The sequence below is a fragment of the Procambarus clarkii genome, chromosome 83, assembly GCF_040958095.1.
Source record: "Procambarus clarkii isolate CNS0578487 chromosome 83, FALCON_Pclarkii_2.0, whole genome shotgun sequence".
Taxonomy (NCBI): domain Eukaryota; kingdom Metazoa; phylum Arthropoda; class Malacostraca; order Decapoda; family Cambaridae; genus Procambarus; species Procambarus clarkii.
In genome coordinates, this window is record NC_091232.1 from 4,991,824 (window position 1) to 5,010,514 (window position 18,691).

The 18,691-nt window shown below is 43.8% G+C and overlaps 1 protein-coding gene across 2 annotated transcripts; it reads right to left on the reverse strand.

Annotated features, from left to right (window-relative positions):
• Nucleotides 1-133: 133 nt before the first annotated feature.
• LOC123768727 (beta-1,3-galactosyltransferase 5) lies at nt 134-18,228 on the reverse strand. Of its 2 annotated transcripts, none has more exons than XM_045759439.1 (5): nt 17,973-18,228; nt 10,122-10,200; nt 7,359-7,483; nt 4,737-5,027; nt 134-2,397 (listed from the first exon to the last, which is right to left on the reverse strand). In XM_045759439.1, the coding sequence occupies exons 2-5, from the start codon at nt 10,162-10,164 to the stop codon at nt 1,846-1,848; spliced, it is 1,011 nt and encodes a 336-aa protein (XP_045615395.1). In that variant the 5' UTR covers nt 10,165-10,200; nt 17,973-18,228; the 3' UTR covers nt 134-1,845. The 2 variants fall into 2 exon arrangements, with proteins under 2 accessions (XP_045615395.1, XP_045615394.1); XM_045759438.1 differs by having other exon boundaries at nt 10,060-10,200.
• Between the last annotated feature and the right edge of the window lie 463 nt (nt 18,229-18,691).

Consider the following 18,691-nt stretch of genomic DNA (forward strand, 5'->3'; position numbering starts at 1 on the left):
AGTATTAATTTCTTGGCTAATAGAAAACGATTGCTTCAGATTCGTATGTTAACTTGCATTTGATTGATGTTTCGTACATAATAGTAAAGCATATTGAACTATAATCATTAAGGGACACCAGTAAAATAAGGTGGCTGACACATTTATTTATTTATTTGTTTGTTTATTTATTTATCTTGTTAAGTCGATGATCAGGAGGGGAAACATTGTGGACACAGCTTGTTTTCAACTACTAACACACTTAATTGCCAGAGTCGAAAGCCTGTGATGCTAGGCAAAGACGTTAGCATGCAATGCTAGTTTCAGACACTAGCCCGAGACGCTGTTCTCAGACGCTAGCCTGGAATAATAGTCTGGAACACTAGCAAGAGAAGCTAATAGGATAATCTAGCCTCAAAGAATAGCCTCGGACGCTAGCCAAACACTTGCAAAGTTCTGAAACAATCACATTTCTGTTGACATGAGATGCTCTTAATTTCTCAACAATTCTATAATGTTTATTCATTTATAATTTTCATATTTATAATTAAATATGGTAAACAAAATGTACAATATTTAGTTCTCCCCATAAGTATTTACTTGTGTAATGTTCATTTATTTGCATCGAACTTCTATAATGATTTAAAATGTTTTTAATATTAAACGAGTAACAATGTACACTAATTTAAGAGACATATAAGCTATGAGTGGATTGTTTTTCCAAGACTATAAGCATCAGGAGACATCGGAACACATATAGATGGATTAATTCGAATTTTGACCGTAAACACTAACTTTAGGATAAATACAATATCCTTATTTTCAAATTAAATCCAAATTGTAACAGTATTAACATGTAATGCCGTTATTTATTTAATACTGACGAGAAAACAATACATAAATAGGGCGCCATACAGTCAAATAAAGCTCAAAGTGACAACCTGAGATGAACTGTGAGGTTCATCTTGTTTTGTGAGCCCTAGATACGGCTTGTAATACAGTCACTGATCTTAATACCTGTCCATTGCTGGGATAGGGAAGAGAAATTCATCTCGAATCACCTGATTGACCGATAAGTTGTCTCATATGTAAACACATTAAATACATCTTCCTAATGAGGTGCCGAGAAACCAGATAATCTCTCTATTATACTCTCCACAAATTATGCTTTTCTGTTCGTCTCGGCGGTCCTGAGATTAAAACAACAAACAATTACGTCTGCTGTTGACCAGACCACACACTAGAAGGTGAAGGGACGACGACGTTTCGATCAGTTCTGGACTATTCTCACGTTATTGTGACTCATTGCCTGCAATTACGTCTGCTATTCAGATCCTTCAAGCCCCATCATTTCCCGGAAAAAAGTAGCATTTGACGTACATTTGCTACCAATAAATATTATGCTTTCTTTGTCCCTCTCTAAAACGGAAGGAGCTCCGAGTCCAACCCGTCCTCAGTCCAATTCCATTCTATCCAGCGGTCGACCACAAAGACGTATTCATCAATTTTAACTTGCCGTTCATTCATAGAGTTCACTTTGGCTCTTTGGCTGAAAACACAAATTTCCTCATATAAAAATTAATATTATTATATATTACCACACTGTTCATATTTAGACACTAGTTAAGTTAGGTGTTTAGGTTCTGTTGGCGCTTATTTGTATTTGTAATACGTGAGTGAAACATTTACAGCGTTGTAGTTCGAACAAAAGTCGTCACCGAAGCACATGTTCCGGAAGTGCTCGGACGTCATCAGTTGTGAGTCGTGTGTAAATCGTTTTTCATTCATAAACAGCGGGATTGGCTAGCGCATGGAATGGACTTTGGGTCTTTGTTTGGAGGACGGGCTGCTAAGTCACAACCGAAGCTAGGGAACGAGATACTTGCGGTGAACCAGGAGCTTCAACCACCAAGACTTTCTGGAGCTTGAAGGCTCGAACCACACCATCAACCTACCTAAATCCTCTTCGATAATGCCTTCTCTCCTGACGTACTGCTTCAGTTTGTTGGAGCGTCCAACGACGGCATACTTGGCCAAGACGCCGGTGATATAAACATCGTCGACCCACAGGAAGGGGGCAATGCTGGTAGCTTCAAGAAGGTGTGAACCAAGAGGCGTGGACATGACCCATGCTCCTCCAGCGCAGTATGGCGGGTAGAAGGGCTCTGGGAACTCCACTGACGGCACACACCAGCGCCCCGAACGCCTGACCATTGATTTCTCCCAGATGTAGCATATAATTTTGTTGGTGTAAGAGGTAGTGTTGGTTGTGAGGAACTTGGTGAGGAAGAACGTGTCAATGAGGACGTCGTCATCGGCATGCAGGGTCCAGGGAACATGGAGGCAGTGTCGCGACACCCACTGAAGCGACATCAGGGCCTTGTGGCTCAGCAGGTGATACGTATCAGTGTAGTTACCCTGAGAATTAAAGAAAACATTATGGAACACACATCGTGCTGCAAATATAAACGTCACATTAGTATTAATTCTCGCCCACACTTATAGACTTTAAATAGTGTTACATATCATTCGTGACCAGAGGGAGAGAGCAGTTTCAGGCAGGCTAACAAGTGTGTCAGTAGACCGCAGAGAATACGGTGTGCGAGATGTGAACCACTCGCCCAGTGTCTCTAACACTGACTAGTGTGTTCTGGAGGCATAGATACGCTCGGTGCAGGGCACACGGCGATTCAGAGGCATTGACCAAATAGTTTGCATAGTTACTAGGTGTTACCTGGCAACCACTTCACGTGGTCCCCACAACACCAGACATGGTCCCCACCAGACCACATTAGCTTTCCCTGAACGTTCAGTTGAGGGGTAGAAATAGCCTACTCTATCCCTTTGAGATGTAATTTTTTCTTGTCTCGATAAACATACTTGAACGTTCAGTCCCAGATTAATCTTGTGTAGTGTTACTATTATTAAAAGGCAAACGATGAACTCAGAGACGTATATTGAGTTCATACATAATTGGATGTGGAAATGTTAATTCGGTCTTTCCACTTGGTGTCAATCACCTGGGCTTACAGATTAAACCCTTCCCCTGCTCCTCCTTCCACAGTAAAACGGTGTAATTAATATTTTTTTGTGACGTTTAATTGGTATAGAGCAGCTTCGGCTACTAATTTGTCCTGTCATTTGTATATGTCGGAACGATCTTTTTTTTCCATTATTTTTGTTCTTCACTTCAGAGTTTATAGGGTAGGTTATCTTGATGATTTCGGGGCTTAGTGTTCCCGCGGCCCGGTCCTCGACCAGGCCTCCACCCCCAGGAAGCAGCCCGTGACAGCTGACTAACTCCCAGGTACCTATTTACTGCTAGGTACCACGAGCATCAGGGTAAAAGAAATTTTTTTCCCATTTGTCTCAGCCTCCACCGGGGATCGAACCCGGAACCTGAGGACTACGAATCCGAAACGCTATCCACTCAGCTGTCAGGCGCCCTTGCTCGCACCTCTGTCACTAATGTTAACAACTTCGCACGGGATGGCAAATTGCCCTGACTCCTATCAAAGACTTACAAGGTTGTTTATTAATATTGTACACATTAAGTTTGCACTGCCTTCACGTGTCTTACTCGCCTGCTTCACAACCGGCTGTTGGAACATTATCACACTCTTGTAATTAGATAATTACGGTGCTGTAATTAGATAATTTCGGTACTGTAATTAAATCACTACCCTTGTAACTTTATCGTAAATCAGGAGCAAATGAAACCTGTTGACCAGACCACACACTAGAAGTTTGAAGGGACGTCGACGTTTCGGTCCGTCCTGGACCATTCTCACAATCGACTTGAGAATGGTCCAGGACGGACCGAAACGTCGTCGTCCCTTCAAACGTCTAGTGTGTGGTCTGGTCAACATACTTCAGCCACGTTATTGTGACTCATCGCCTGGAAATGAAACCTGTTTTTAACAAGTTCACCTCAAATGTAAACAGTTAGCTTATATAACATGTGCTTGAGTTCCTGAGATAAGATAACACGTGGTTTAGTTCCGGAACTCATTATGTGACTAATATACCCTATCCGCTCCTCCCACATGGTGGGTATTTGGAATACATAATAAACTAATTAGAATGACTCGCCCAACCCTACCTCATGTGTTCGATTCCCGATTGTCCAAGTAGTTGGGCACCATTCTCGTATCCCAGCTCCTTGTCCCAGTAGTGACCTAACCTATCCTTGTCCTAGTTGCCAGTAAGGCCAGAGATGAATTGCAGGAGGGGAAACAACGTGAAACTTACTCCGAGACACATTAGTACTTAAATCAAGAGAAAACACTAATATCACAAAATTGAAAAATAAACTGAAATGCAAGTTGACCAGACCACACACTAGAAGGTGAAGGGACGACGACGTTTCGGTCCGTCCTGGACCATTCTCAAGTAGATTGTGAGAATGGTCTTGAAATGCAAGACAAAACAACTGTGTTCTATGACAGGTGTCACTGCACCTGTATACATAACAGGTGTCACTGCACCTGTATACATAACAGGTGTCACTGCACCTGTATACATAACAGGTGTCACTGCACCTGTATACATAACAGGTGTCACTGCACCTGTATGCATAACAGGTGTCACTGCACCTGTATACATAACAGGTGTCACTGCACCTGTATACATAACAGGTGTCACTGCACCTGTATACATAACAGGTGTCACTGCACCTGTATACATAACAGGTGTCACTGCATCTGTATACATAACAGGTGGCACTGCACCTGTATACATAACAGGTGGCACTGCACCTGCACAATATCGTGGAAGCGTCTACTCTCATCTGTGATGACCCTCTGCTCGTGGACAGTCTTGGCGCGCCCCACCATGAAGACCACGCCCATCCTGACGCTGGCGTCGTGGGCTCCCGCCGACGCCCACGTCTCCCTCGTCTCCATCCTCTTCTCGACGGAGGAGATGGACGAATGGACATAGGCCACGATGGACAGGTTGGGACGTCGGCGGCAAAAGTCGGCCTCTTCGATGAGAAAGTGACCCGGGGAGACGTACCGCAGGGCTTCCTCGGCGCCTGTTGACGGTGCCTGCAACGATTAGATGCTTTAGATTTATATGTCTGTCTATTCAGCCCGTCCCCAACGTCACTAAGTTGTTGTACTAAATTGTTCGAACTTAACCTTCACAACGGCCCATGAACAGAAATCGGAATATCACGGCTGTTTGGTGAGCCGCTGCCATTTTCAGTGCATTAGTTTATGGCCTGTGGGAAATCATGCGTCAAAATGTTCAGGAGAACGGGTTGTCTATTAGCCGGCCCCTTGGACTGGACGGTACAACTATAATGCCTCTGTTCACCATTTGAATTTGAAAAATGGGAAACCATTAGCTTGAAAAGATGTGCAAAACTTCACCTTATGAATTTTAAACAATTCAGATTAATCCCTTTTATATAACTTTTGGTGTAACCGCCCTTTAAGCCAATTATTGTTGAGTCTTCATAACGTGTGTTTCAATCTTTCTGTGGAAGCCTGTCTCCATTCTCTTTATCGGGAACAGTGTTGAAATCCTTGGTAAAGCCAAGATAAATGTGGCTTGGGTCATCACCACATTAAAAATCCTTACAAGTTCAAAATCTTCACAAGCTACTGCACCAATTCAATTTCTTTCTTTATTATGCACCCGATACTCATCCCGTGGGCGGTGGTGTAAAGGATTACAGAGGCACATAATCGGTTCAGGAACTGAACCCTCTAGTTCGTTTAGCTAAGGAAATAATAATCTTTTGACGCTAGTTGCAAAGTTAATAATGTCATATATACATGTACACATACTCATGCATACATGTACATATACATACGTATACATATATATACATACACATGCATATTTAATCACCTACACAAATACACATATCAATAATCTTTTGTGTCACAAGTGATTCAACAAGAGGCTCACAACAGTCACTATACAAGGCACTTTACATCTATGGTGAGTCGCACAGTTACTAGTCTTGCTGCACACCCACCCAACTGGGCGGCAGTTTTACAGTCATGTGCTCCACACCCATCCAACTGGGCGGCAGCTTTACAGTCATATGCATGCATTACCTACAGTAAGCCAGTTTTACTGCATCAGACATTAATAATACACTCTCAATACCAACAACAAAAGGAAAAGGAAATTTATAACAAGTTCATTTTGTAATTTTATATATTCAACTTAACTTACCCTTATATAGCCCAGCCTATTCAATCCTAATATGTATTAATCATACTTATCAAACATAAACTAACCTAATTTATCTTATTCTAGCCTAGCTTAATTTACTATAACATAACCTATTCTAGGACATTAACCTAACTTACCCTAACTGAACCTAACTCATCCTAACATACCCCAAGTTATCCTAACATAAAACAACCTAACTTACCTTAGCATAACTTAACTCGCCCTAACATATGTGACTTAAATCACATTAATAATGTCATAATTTATTCCCCAACCAACTGACTCAGTTACAATGTAGTGAAAAATACTTTTGAAGACATGAATGGCCGCTAGTCGACTCTTGGTGTGGACCATCTATCGAATTCTGTTTTTCATATTGATTGCAAGTTAAAAATTATAGTAATGCTTCAAGTAATTAATGAGTACATGTTGGTGAGTACATGTAGGCGAGTACATCCTATTCAGAACGGAAGTACAGGACACACATACACACACACACACACACACACACACACACACACACACACACACACACACACACACACACACACACACACACACACACACACATAGTAACAGGAATTGATAAAATCGACAGGGAAGACTTCCTGAGACCTGGAACTTCAAGAACAAGAGGTCATAGATTTAAACTAGCTAAACACAGATGCCGAAGAAATATAAGAAAATTCACCTTCGCAAATAGAGTGGTAGACGGTTGGAACAAGTTAAGTGAGACGGTGGTGGAGGCCAAGACCGTCAGTAGTTTCAAAGCATTATATGACAAAGAGTGCTGGGAAGACGGGACACCACGAGCGTAGCTCTCATCCTGTAACTACACTTAGGTAATTACACACAGAGTAGCGGAAAAATGAAATACACTTAAGGAACAGGTTGTAGAAGCAAATACTATTCATAATTTTAAAACTAGGTATGATAGGGAAATAGGACCGGAGTCATTGCTGTAATCAACCGATGCTCGAAAGGCGGGATCCACGAGTCAATGCTCGATCCTGCAGACACAAATAGTTGAGTACAAATAGGTGAACACACACACACACACACACACACACACACACACACACACACACACACACACACACACACACACACACACACACACACACACACACACTCACACACACACACACTCACACACACTCACACACACACACACACACACACCATACCTCATCGCAGTTCGGCAGGAGGAAGTAGAGTGATTCTGGTTGAAAGTAGAGAAGGCACATATAAGCCAGCGCGGTGACCACAAGGAACCATGCGAATATCACTCCCTTCTTGAAGGTAACAAGGTCTGTGGGGATAAATTACAATCAATGACGATATAATCTTAAGTATGAGTGAGTGCACAATGAAACCACAACAGCGTGATGTATCTGAGAAAATCACTGAAGTATGGGGGTGGGCTCGAACCGGCGTCCTGGGTCACCCCGGATGTCGTTGTTGCTGTTTTAGATTTAGCTACTCAGAACGAAATGTCCATGTAGCACGGGCTATGGTGAGCCCGTAATTGAGTTCGGTTATTCGCGATAACTTTGTTACTGTGATATTTGGGCCAAAGTTTTAATAACGTTATCGTGGTGGCGGATATAGATGCTCAGTGTTCACTAGTGTGTCCCATTGTTCAACTGCTTTTCTAACCATTGTTGTCCCTGTGGATTTTCATCTAATGCAACTGCTCTTATGTGTTGAATGTTGAATTTGATGCGCAGAGCTTCAGTTGCTTCACTTAACAGTAAGTAGTGTTATAGTGGCTATCTTGAGGTTATCTTGAGATGATTTCGGGGCTTTAGTGTCCCCGCGGCCCGGTCCTCGACCAGGCCTCCACCCCCAGGAAGCAGCCCGTGACAGCTGACTAACTCTCAGGTACCTATTTACTGCTAGGTAACAAGGGCATAGGGTGAAAGAAACTCTGCCCATTGTTTCTCGCCGGCGCCCGGGATCGAACCCGGGACCACACAAGTAAAGTGTGCTGTCCGCTCGGCCGACCGGTTCCCGGTGGCGCTTCTGCTTCTGTTCCACAGATATGACACTTTAACTATTGGGTTTATTACCTCCCAGCAGCACTTGTAACCAAGTCTGAGTCTGTGTATGGCTACTGCAATGTCTCTGGATATATTTTTGTCAGACTTAAAAGAGTAGTGCCCAGTGGCTTGTTCGTATCACATTACAGCGGATTTCCTTTTCGCTACTTTGGCTCTGTGGCGACTTTTGACAGTTGGGAGTATTTTCCTCTTGATTTGCTCCTTAATCTGTGAAAAACTTGGAGGTATTTGAACCTGTACAACAGGGAGAGCAGTGGCAGTTTTTGCTAGTGAGTCTGCCTTTTCATTACCATCTATGCCAATGTGACTTGGTATTCAATTTAAGATGATTGGCAGCCCTAGATTATGTGCTTCTTTTCCTCTATGTAGGATTTCTGTGATGAGTTGTACATTATCTCTGTGCTGGCTGGATAACAATGACTGGAGTGAAGATTTAGAGTCGGTATGAATAATGACGTCATGTAAATTATTCTCAATTGTATAGTTTATGGCCTGCTTCAGGGCATATAATTATGTTTGCAATGTTGAGCACCCACTATTCATGCTCCAGTAAGCTTCATGGTTGTTAGTGTAAACTGCTGCCCCAGCAGAACCTCTTTCTTGATCGACTGATCCGTCTGTGAAGATGTGAGTCGTTGTAGATCTTGAGATAGTTTCCATTTGTTGTTCTATGACTGCTTTGAGCCTCTGCGAGTCACATACTGATTTTGTACCAGGTAATCCTTCAATGATTATCTTTAGACTCGATTCTTTCCATGGAGGAGACTGCCGAAAGTGTTGATATGGGCTGTCTTCTCCTTTGTTTCTAATGGTCTGTTTTAAGTCCAGTCATCCAGGACCCACACCTTGACTATCAGTCACGATGGGAGTGACCCCGAGCCGCGAGTTCGATCCCACCTCCCTACACCAAAGATTTCGTGTGTGTGTGTGTGTGTGTGTGTGTGTGTGTACTCACCTAATTGTGCTTGCGGGGGTTGAGCTTTGGCTCTTTGGTCCCGTGTGTGTGTGTGTGTGTGTGTGTGTGTGTGTGTGTGTGTGTGTGTGTGTGTACAAATAAGCTTCAATGGTCCCCAAGCCAATATGCAACCGAAATCTCCTCATCCCTGAAGCTCGTAAGCTTAGAAGTTCCTAAGCTACTTAATAAATGTAAACAAAGCCGCCATGATCCAAGAAAAAAATGTACAAGTTTCGTAAACTCGAGATGAAATCGTGGCTCTGCTGTTTGATACCCCGTGATAACAGAAAAAGATATCCTTTTATAAAATATAAATAGATATCCTCCAGGACATCCTCCAGATATCCTTTATATCCTCCAGATATAAAGATATCCTCCAGGACTTTTCTTTGGTACGAAAATCACGCTTCTCTCTAAGGTCACTACAGCTCTATAGCATCCATACTTTCAACGCTCTGGCGGAACCAAAATAAATTATCTTTTTTTTTTTTATGCAAATCCGCCCATTACAATTCCAGAAAATATATACTGTCTTACAACTTTGAATTTTAATTACATTATAAACTTTGAATAACCTCCGTTATTGTAAATACATTTATATTAATTGATTTAACATTTTAATTTATCTGTTCCAATTCCCTATACAAGGTAGACGAATTGGTAGTCAGAAATAAGTCGCCTTAAACACGTTCTTGAATGTTCAATAAACAGCTTATTTAATTAAATTTACAGTTATTGACTTACTCGGTTATTTAAATCTATATTAGATACAAATTCAAAACAAAATCAACGCAGTTGCAACACTTTTACGTCTACCAAAAAAGACGCATTTATGGTAACTCTAAAAATATACGGAGTTGCAGTACTTACGTCTAAACATGCGGAGCGCATGCGTGACGCGCAGACTATGGGTTATAGGCAGCAGAAAGTACCTTGTCTTAAATAACATTCCACCGCCTTGCGTCCAGATGACATTGACAGGTCGGGAAGGTAGGAGGAAGCGTCTTGAGTCTGTAAGTGTGGAAAGACCTCGTTAGCCGGTGTCTGTTGCTCTTCTGGCTACAGTTACAAGGGGGGGGGGCTCTGAGTGCTGGGGGGGGGGGTTAACACACACACACACACACACACACACACACACACACACACACACACACACACACACACACACACACACACACACACACACAGGAATCTGTACACCTGTTGATTGACGGTTGAGAGGCGAGACCAAAGAGCCAGAGCTCAACCCCCGCAAACACAACAAGGTGAGTACACACATACACATAGCCGGTGGCTGAGTGGACAGCACGTTGGACGCGTAATCCTGTGGTCCGGGGTTCGATTCCCGGCGCCGGCGAGAAACAATGGGTAGAGTTTCTTTCACCCTGATGCCCCTGTTACCTAACAGTAAATAGTTACCAGGGAGATACAGCTGTTACGGGCTGCTTCCTGGGGATGTGTGTGTGGGGGGGGGGATTAATTAGTTAGTTGAAATTGAAATAAGTTTATTGAGGTAAATCAAATACACACAAAGGGATGAGGTAGCTGAAGCTATCCTCACCTCATTCAGTACATCGTGTTAATACATACATAGACACACATCACAACCAATAAACATATTACCGAACATTCTGAGTGATAAATTTAGTTAGTAGTTAGTAACAGTTGAGAGGCGGGCCGAACAGTAAATGGTAAACAGAAAATGGAAAACAGGAGATGCCTTTTCGCCCGTAGAGTCAGCCCATGGAACCGCCTACCCGCCGAAGCGGTAAATGCCAAAACGCTGCTGAATTTCAACATTGAGCTAGACAGAAAAGACAAATGGGGGGATGTTAGACAAGCCGGCGAGGTATGCAGCAACATTTGTGCCATAGTTAAGGGGGTTAAGCTATAAGAATAGACTACTGGAAATAAATCCCACAACCCTTAGGAGCCGGTGGCTGAGCGGACAGAACGCTGGACGCGTGATTCTGTGGTCCCGGGTTCGATCCCGGGCGCTGGTGAGAAACAATGGGCAGAGTTTCTTTCACCCTGATGCCCCTGTTACCTAGCAGTAAATAGATACCTGGGAGTTAGTCAGCTGTCTTGGGTTGCTTCCTGGGGGTGGAGGCCTGGTCGAGGACCGGGCCGCGGGGACACTAAAGCCCCGAAATCATCTCAAGATAACCTCAAGATAAGAAGATAACTTCTATGGTGTATAACAGGTCAGTAAAAACAGGAGACCTACCAGAAAGCTGGAAGACAGCTAATGTAGTCCCAATATACAAAAAGGGTTACAGGCAAGAGGCACTGAACTACAGGCCAGTTTCCCTAACTTGTATACCATGCAAGGTGATGGAGAAGATAGTGAGAAAAAGGCTCATAGAGCATCTGGAGGGAAAGAGGTTTGTAACATCCCCCACCAACATGGGTTCAGGAATGGTAAATCGTGTCTGACATGCTTAATTGAATTCTATGACCAAGCGACAAAAATTTGGCAAGAAAGAGAAGGGTGGGCAGATTGCATTTTCTTGGACTATCAGAATGCCTTTGAAACAGTACCCTATAAAAAGCTGTTACAGAAGTTGGAGAAACAGACAGAAGTAAAAGGTAAGGTGCTCCAGTGGATAAGGGAGTATCTAAGCAACAGGAAACAGCTAGTAATTGTGAGGGGGGGGGGGGAACATATCAGAGTGGTGAAATGTCACCAGCGGAGTCCCACAGGGCTCTGTACTTTGACTCATCCTGTTTCTGATATAATGTAAACGATCTGCCAGAGGGTATAGACTCATTCTCTCAATGTTTGCTGATGATGCAAAAAAATTATGAGACGAATCAAGATAGATGAAGATACAGAGACTACAGGACAGCCTGAATAAACTGGAGGAATGGTCTAGAAAATGGCTACTAAAGTTCAACTCAGGAAAGGGTAAAGTAATGAAATTAGGCGAAGGGAGCAGGAGGCTGAACACAAGGTACCACCTGGGAGGTGAAATCCTGCAAGAGTCAAATAGAAAGATCTAGGGGCTGATATCAGATTGTTAATATCAGTCTGGGGGTTGATATTCCGTGATATCACGGAACCTGTCGCCAGAAGTCCACATCAAAACGATATCATCAGCGGCATATGCTAGATTGGCCAACATAAGAACTGTCTTTAGAAACTTGTGTAAAGAATCGTTCAGGACCTTGTATACCTTGTATGTCAGACCAATCCTGGAGTATGCAGCTCCAGCCTGGAGTCCATACCTAGGTAGACACAAGACAAAGAGAAGATTCGGAGGTACGCCACCAGACTAGTCCCAGAACTGACTGAGAGGTATGAGCTACGAGGAAAGGCTACGGGAGCTAAACCTCTCGTCCCTGGAAGACAGAAGAGTAACGGGAGAATTGATAACCCCCTTCAAATTTCTCAGAGGAATTGACAGGGTGGACAAACACAAACTCTTCAGCACGGGTGGAACACGAACAAGGGGACACAGGTGGAAACTTAGTACCCAAATGAGCCAAAGAGACATTAGAAAGAATTTTTTCAGTGTCAGACTAGTTAACAGATGGAATGCATTAGACAGTGATGTGGTGGAGGCTGACTCCATACACAGTTCCAAATGTAGATACGATAGAGATCTATAGGCTCAGGAATCTGTACACCAGTTGACTGATAGTTGAGAGGCGGTACCAAAGTGCCAGAGCTCAACCCCCGCAAGCGCAAATAGGTGAGTACACACACACACACACACACCCCACCCCCACATGTGTGTGTGTGTGAAATATCTGTAGTAGACATAATTGAGGAAAAATAAAATTGGTTAGAAAGGCGGGGTCTAAGAGCTAATAGGTCGATTCTGCAGACACAAATACACACACATACACACATACACCATACACCCCCCCCCACACACACACCCCACATTGATAACACTTGCACTAAGCTTCACTCCCTTCACCCAGCCTTCTCACTCCCCAAACAACAAGAGTCACACTATAATGTTTAGTGAGGTATTCGACAAGTTTGTGTTGGTCGAGTGGTGTCGGATGAGCTTATTGGTCGAGTGGTGTCGGATGAGCTTATTGGTCGAGTGGTGTCGAATTTGAATTTACTCTGGTGGATATAAGAGTAGTGTAGTTAGGTGCCACTAGTTTCCCCTGGCACACAAGCCGCCATTCAGCTTACAACCAGGTCCCTAAGTGCTGTTGGATAAACAGGCGGTGAAAATGTAAGGATTGGTGCCCAGTCATTCCTCCCTGGCAAGAGCTCTCCAACTCGGACGAAGTCAATCACAAGGCGAGACCCGTGGCGCCTCTCTTTGTGTGTGTGTGTGTGTGTGTGTGTGTGTGTGTGTGTGTGTGTGTGTGTGTGTGTGTGTGTGTGTGTGTGTGTGTGTGTGTGTGTGCACTCCTATTTGTGTTTGCGGGGGTTGAACTCTGGCTCTTTGGTTCCGCTTCTCAACTGTCAATCAACTGATGTACAGATTCCTGAGACTACTGGGCTCTATCATATCTACATTTGAAACTGTGTATGGAGTCAGCCTCCACCACATCACTGCCTAGTGCATTCCATCTGTTAACTACTCTGATACTGAAAAAGTTCTTTCTAACGTCCCTGTGGCTCATTTGGGTACTCAGTTTCCACCTGTGTCCCCTTGTTCGCGTACCTCCCGTGTTGAACAATTTATCTTTATCTACCCTGTCAATTCCTCTGAGAATTTTGTAGGTTGTGATCATGTCTTCCCAAACTCTCTTCTGTCTTCCAGTGTCGAGTCTTCCACACTCGTACCTCTCCAGCAGTTGACTAGTGCACCTTGCTGCTTCCTGTAAGGTAGCTGCTTTCATGGCTACTTCCTTCACTTTGGACATTGCTTCTTTTATTAATTATTTATTATTTATATATATACAAGAGTTCTTACATTCTATACAGCCACTAGTACACATAGCACTTCGGGCAAGTCCTTAATCCAATGTTCCCTGGAATACGACCCCGAGAAAAATCGTTTAACAACCAGGTACCCATTTTACTGTTGAGTTAAACAGAGGCTACAGTTAAGGATTTGTGTCCAGTGCCCAGGATACGATCCCAGGACAAAGTGCTCGCGAAACGCCAGGCGAGTGCGTTACCACTACACCACGGAGACTGCTAAACTCTTCTAAACTCTTTCTAAACATTTTTGCAACATCTGAACGCTTTCTAAGCATTTCTGCAATGGCAGTCCCTTCCATTGATACATTCATATTTTTTTTTTATAATCCAGTATTGTAATTCCGAATATTGTTTTTTCTTATCTTCTTATCTCATTTCTTGCTCTCCCCTTCCTCATCTATACCTCCCTATCTTCCCTTATCCTCCCCCTCTCTCTCACACAACTGTACACCAGTTAGGAAACAGTAAACAGGTTTATCTCGGCCCAAAAGAAAAAAAAGAGAAATAAAAGAAGAATCCATGGTTTAATAGGGCATGTTTGGAAGCAAAGTTAAGGAACAAAAAGGCGTGAAGGAACTTCCGAAATAACAGATCAGCAGAAAGCAGAGAGAGATCTAAGAGAACCAGGAATGAGTATGTCAGTGTGAGAAGAGAAGCAGAAAGACACTATGAAAATAATGTAGCAAATAAAGCCAAGACCGAACCAAAAGTGCTCCACGGCCATATCAGGAGGAAAACAACAGTGAAAGAATAGGTGATGAAACTTAAAACGGGTGAGGACAGGTGCAGAGAGAATAACAAAGAGGTATGTGAAGAACTCGACAAGAGATTCCAGGAGGTCTTCACAATAGATTGAGATGAAGTCCTTGAGCTAGGAGATGTAGCAGTAAACCAGGAGGCCATGGAAGGGTTCGAAATTACCAGAGATGAGGTAAAGAGGCATCTGTTGGATCTGGACATGAGAAAGGCTGTTGGTCTGGACGGAATCTCACCATGGGTACTGAAAGAGTGTGCAGAAGTACTTTGCTTGCCACTCTCCAAGGTGTATAGTAGGTCACTGGAGAAGGGAGACTTACCAGAAATATGGAAGACGGCTAATGTAGTCCCAATATACAAAAAGGGTAACAGGCAAGAGGCACTGAACTACAGGCCAGTATCCTTAACTTGTATACCATGCAAGGTGATGGAGAAGATCGCGAGAAAGAACCTAGTAGCAAATCTGGAGAGAAGAGATTTGTGACACCCCACCAACATGGGTTCAGGGATGGTAAATCTTGCCTCACAGGTTTAATAGAATTCTAAGAACAAGTGACAAAGATTAAGCAAGAAAGAGAAGGTTGGGCAGACTGCATCTTCTTGGACTGTTGGAAAGCCTTTGACACAGTACCCCATAAGAGGCTGGTGTATATGTTGGAGAAACAGGCAAGAGTAACTGGCAGGGTGCTCCAGTGGATAAGGGAGTACCTAAGCAATAGGACACAGAGTTACTGTGAGGGGTGAGACCTCAGATTGGCGTGAAGTCATAAGCGGAGTCCCCACAGGGTTCTGTACTCTGACCCATCCTGTGTTTGATATACGTAAATGATCTTCCAGAGGGTATAGACTCATTCCTCTCAATGTTTGCTGATGATGCCAAAATTATGAGAAGGATTAAGACAGAGGAGGACAGTTTGAGGCTTCAAGAAGACCTGGACAAGCTACAGGAATGGTTGAACAAATGGCTGTTAGAGTTTAACCCCAGGCAAATAAAATGTAATGAAGATAGATGTAGGGAGCAGGAGGCCAGATACAAGGTATCATTTGGGAGATGAAATTATTCTAGAATCAGAGAGAGAGAAAGACCTGGGGTTGATATTATGTCAGTCCGGTCCACCGATGCCCACATACCTGGTTGATGGGGTTCTGGGAGTTCTACTCCCCAAACCCAGCCCGAGGCCAGGCTTGACTTGTGAGAGTTTGGTCCACCAGGCTGTTACTTGGAGCGGCCCGAAGGCCTACATACCCACCACAGCCCGGTTGGCCCTGAACTTCTTTTAGAAAACAAACTAGTTTTCTCTTGAAGATGTCCACGGTTGTTCCTGCAATATTTCTTATAGTCGCTGGGAGGATGTTGAACAACCGTGGACCTCTGATGGTTATACAGTGTTCTCTGATTGTGCCTATGGCACCTCTGCTCTTCACTGGTTCTATTCTGCATTTTCTTCCATATCGTTCACTCCAGTATGTTGTTATTTTACTGTGTAGATTTGGGACCTGTCCCTCCAGTATTTTCTACGTGTATATTATTTGATATCTCTCTCGTCTCCTTTCTAGAGAGTACATTTGGAGAGCTTTGAGACGATCCCAATAATTTAGGTGCTTTATCGCGTCTATGCGTGCCGTATATGTTCTCTGTATTCCCTCTATTTCAGCAATCTCTCCTGCTCTGAAGGGGGAAGTGAGTACTGAGCAGTACTCAAGACGGGACAGCACAAGTGATTTAAATACTACAACCATTGTGATGGGATCCCTGGATTTGAAAGTTCTCGTAATCCATCCTATCATTTTTCGGGCTGATGCAATATTTGGTTGGTTATGCTCCCTAAACGTTAGGTCGTCGGACATCATTATTCAAAAATCTTTGACATGTTGTTTTCCTACTATGGGTAGATTTGATTGTGTTTTGTACCCTGTATTATGTTTAAGGTCCTTATTTTTCCCGTACCTGAGTACCTAGAATTTATCACTGTGATACATCATGTTATTTTCTGCTGATCAATCGAAAACTTTATTAATATCTGCTTGTCGTTTTTCAATGTCTTCAGCCTGAAAAATGTCTTCTCCAATGTCTTCAGCCTTCTTATGCCAGGCTAGCCAACATAAGAACGGCATTCAGAAACTTGTGTAAGGAATCATTCAGAACTTTGTACACCACATATGTCAGGCCAATCCTGGAGTATGCAGCCCCAGCATGGAGTCCATATCTAGTCAAGCATAAGACTAAACTGGGAAAGGTTCAAAGGTTTGCCACCAGACTAGTACCCGAGCTGAGAGGTATGAGCTACGAGGAGAGACTACGGGAATTAAACCTCACTTTGCTGGAAGACAGAAGAGTAAGGGGGGACATGATCACCACATTCAAGATTCTCAAGGGAATTGATAGGGTAGATAAAGACAGGCTATTTAACACAAGGGACACACGCACTAGGGGACACAGGTGGAAACTGAGTGCCCAAATGAGCCACAGAGATATTAGAAAGAACTTTTTTAGTGTCAGAGTGGTTGACACATGGAATGCATTAGGAAGTGATGTGGTGGAGGCTGACTCCATACACAGTTTCAAGTGTAGATATGATAGAGCCCAATAGACTCAGGAATCTGTACACCAGTTGATTGACGGTTGAGAGGCGGGACCAAAGAGCCAGAGCTCAATCCCCGCAAACACAACTAAGTGAGTACAACTAGGTGAGTACACACACACACACATACACACACACACATTCTAGGGGCCTCGTAGCCTGGTGGATAGCGCGCAGGACTCGTAATTCTGTGGCGCGGGTTCGATTCCCGCACGAGTCAGAAACAAATGGGTAAAGTTTCTTTCACCCTAAGTGCCCCTGTTACCTAGCAGTAAATAGGTACCTGGGAGTTAGTCAGCTGTCACGGGCTGCTTCCTGGGGTGTGTGTGTGTGTGTGTGTGTGTGTGTGTGTGGTGTGGAAAAAAAAAGAAAAAAAAAAGTAGTTAGTAAACAGTTGATTGACAGTTGAGAGGCGGGCCGAAAGAGCAAAGCTCAACCCCCGCAAAAACACAACTAGTAAACACACACACACACACACACAAACACTTAATATTCTCTCCTCTTCCGTTTGTTCTCGTATAATTAAATCAAGTATCACTGTAACTCACTGTAGTAGAGATGTAGCGATGTTGTAGCTCAGATGGTGATGTATAATGATGTATGATGATGTGTAGGGTCTCCTGCTCCCTGTGTGTTGAACATATAGTGTTGCGTGGTGCTGGTGGTTGTATGGTGGTGTATGGTGATGGTGGTCGTATGGTGGTGTATGGTGTAGATGAGGCAGATGTGGTGGTAGTACCAGCGTCGTCCTGGCTGCTTGGCTCCACCACCCTGGCTGTACACACACCACAACGGGCGCCACCACACTACATGGGAGCGCCCAGCCACCCCACCTCCCACGGCGCGCGCTCTCTCCCCCCCCCTCCCCTCCCCCACCCACACACACCCACGCGCCTGCTAAGTGGGGGAGGAACCTGGCCAGAACTGGAGACGGTTGGGGAGAGAATTATGAGGGGGCGGGGAAATTCCCATTGTCGGGGACAGGAAGGCCGTGTATATATATATGAATTATATCCTTTACACTTGTATCGAGTTCCCATCGCTAGATCGAACTACCGACCCTCCCCAGGATGCAACCTTGCAATAATTGCCTATCTTCCGGGTACCTATTCACTATTGGGTGAAAAAAGGCATTCGATGAAAGGAAACTTATTTTTTTCACTTCCGTCCCGCTCCGGGATCGAACCCCATAGTCCCTGATTGTAAACAGAGAACGTAGAGTCTTAGACCACTGATTGGTCAGTGGGAAATTGAAATTGAAATAAGT

What these genes read in the sequence shown, in the direction of transcription:
- LOC123768727 (XM_045759438.1), bottom strand. Translation starts at nt 10,138, where the DNA reads ATGTTATTTAAGACAAGGTACTTTCTGCTGCCTATAACCCATAGTCTG. An exon ending in TCCTGCCGAACTGCGATGAG is followed by an intron (nt 5,028 to 7,358) that starts GTATGGTGTGTG and finishes TAATCGTTGCAG; the next exon opens with GCACCGTCAACAGGCGCCGA. An exon ending in GCTTCCACGATATTGTGCAG is followed by an intron (nt 2,398 to 4,736) that starts GTGCAGTGCCAC and finishes TTTAATTCTCAG; the next exon opens with GGTAACTACACTGATACGTA.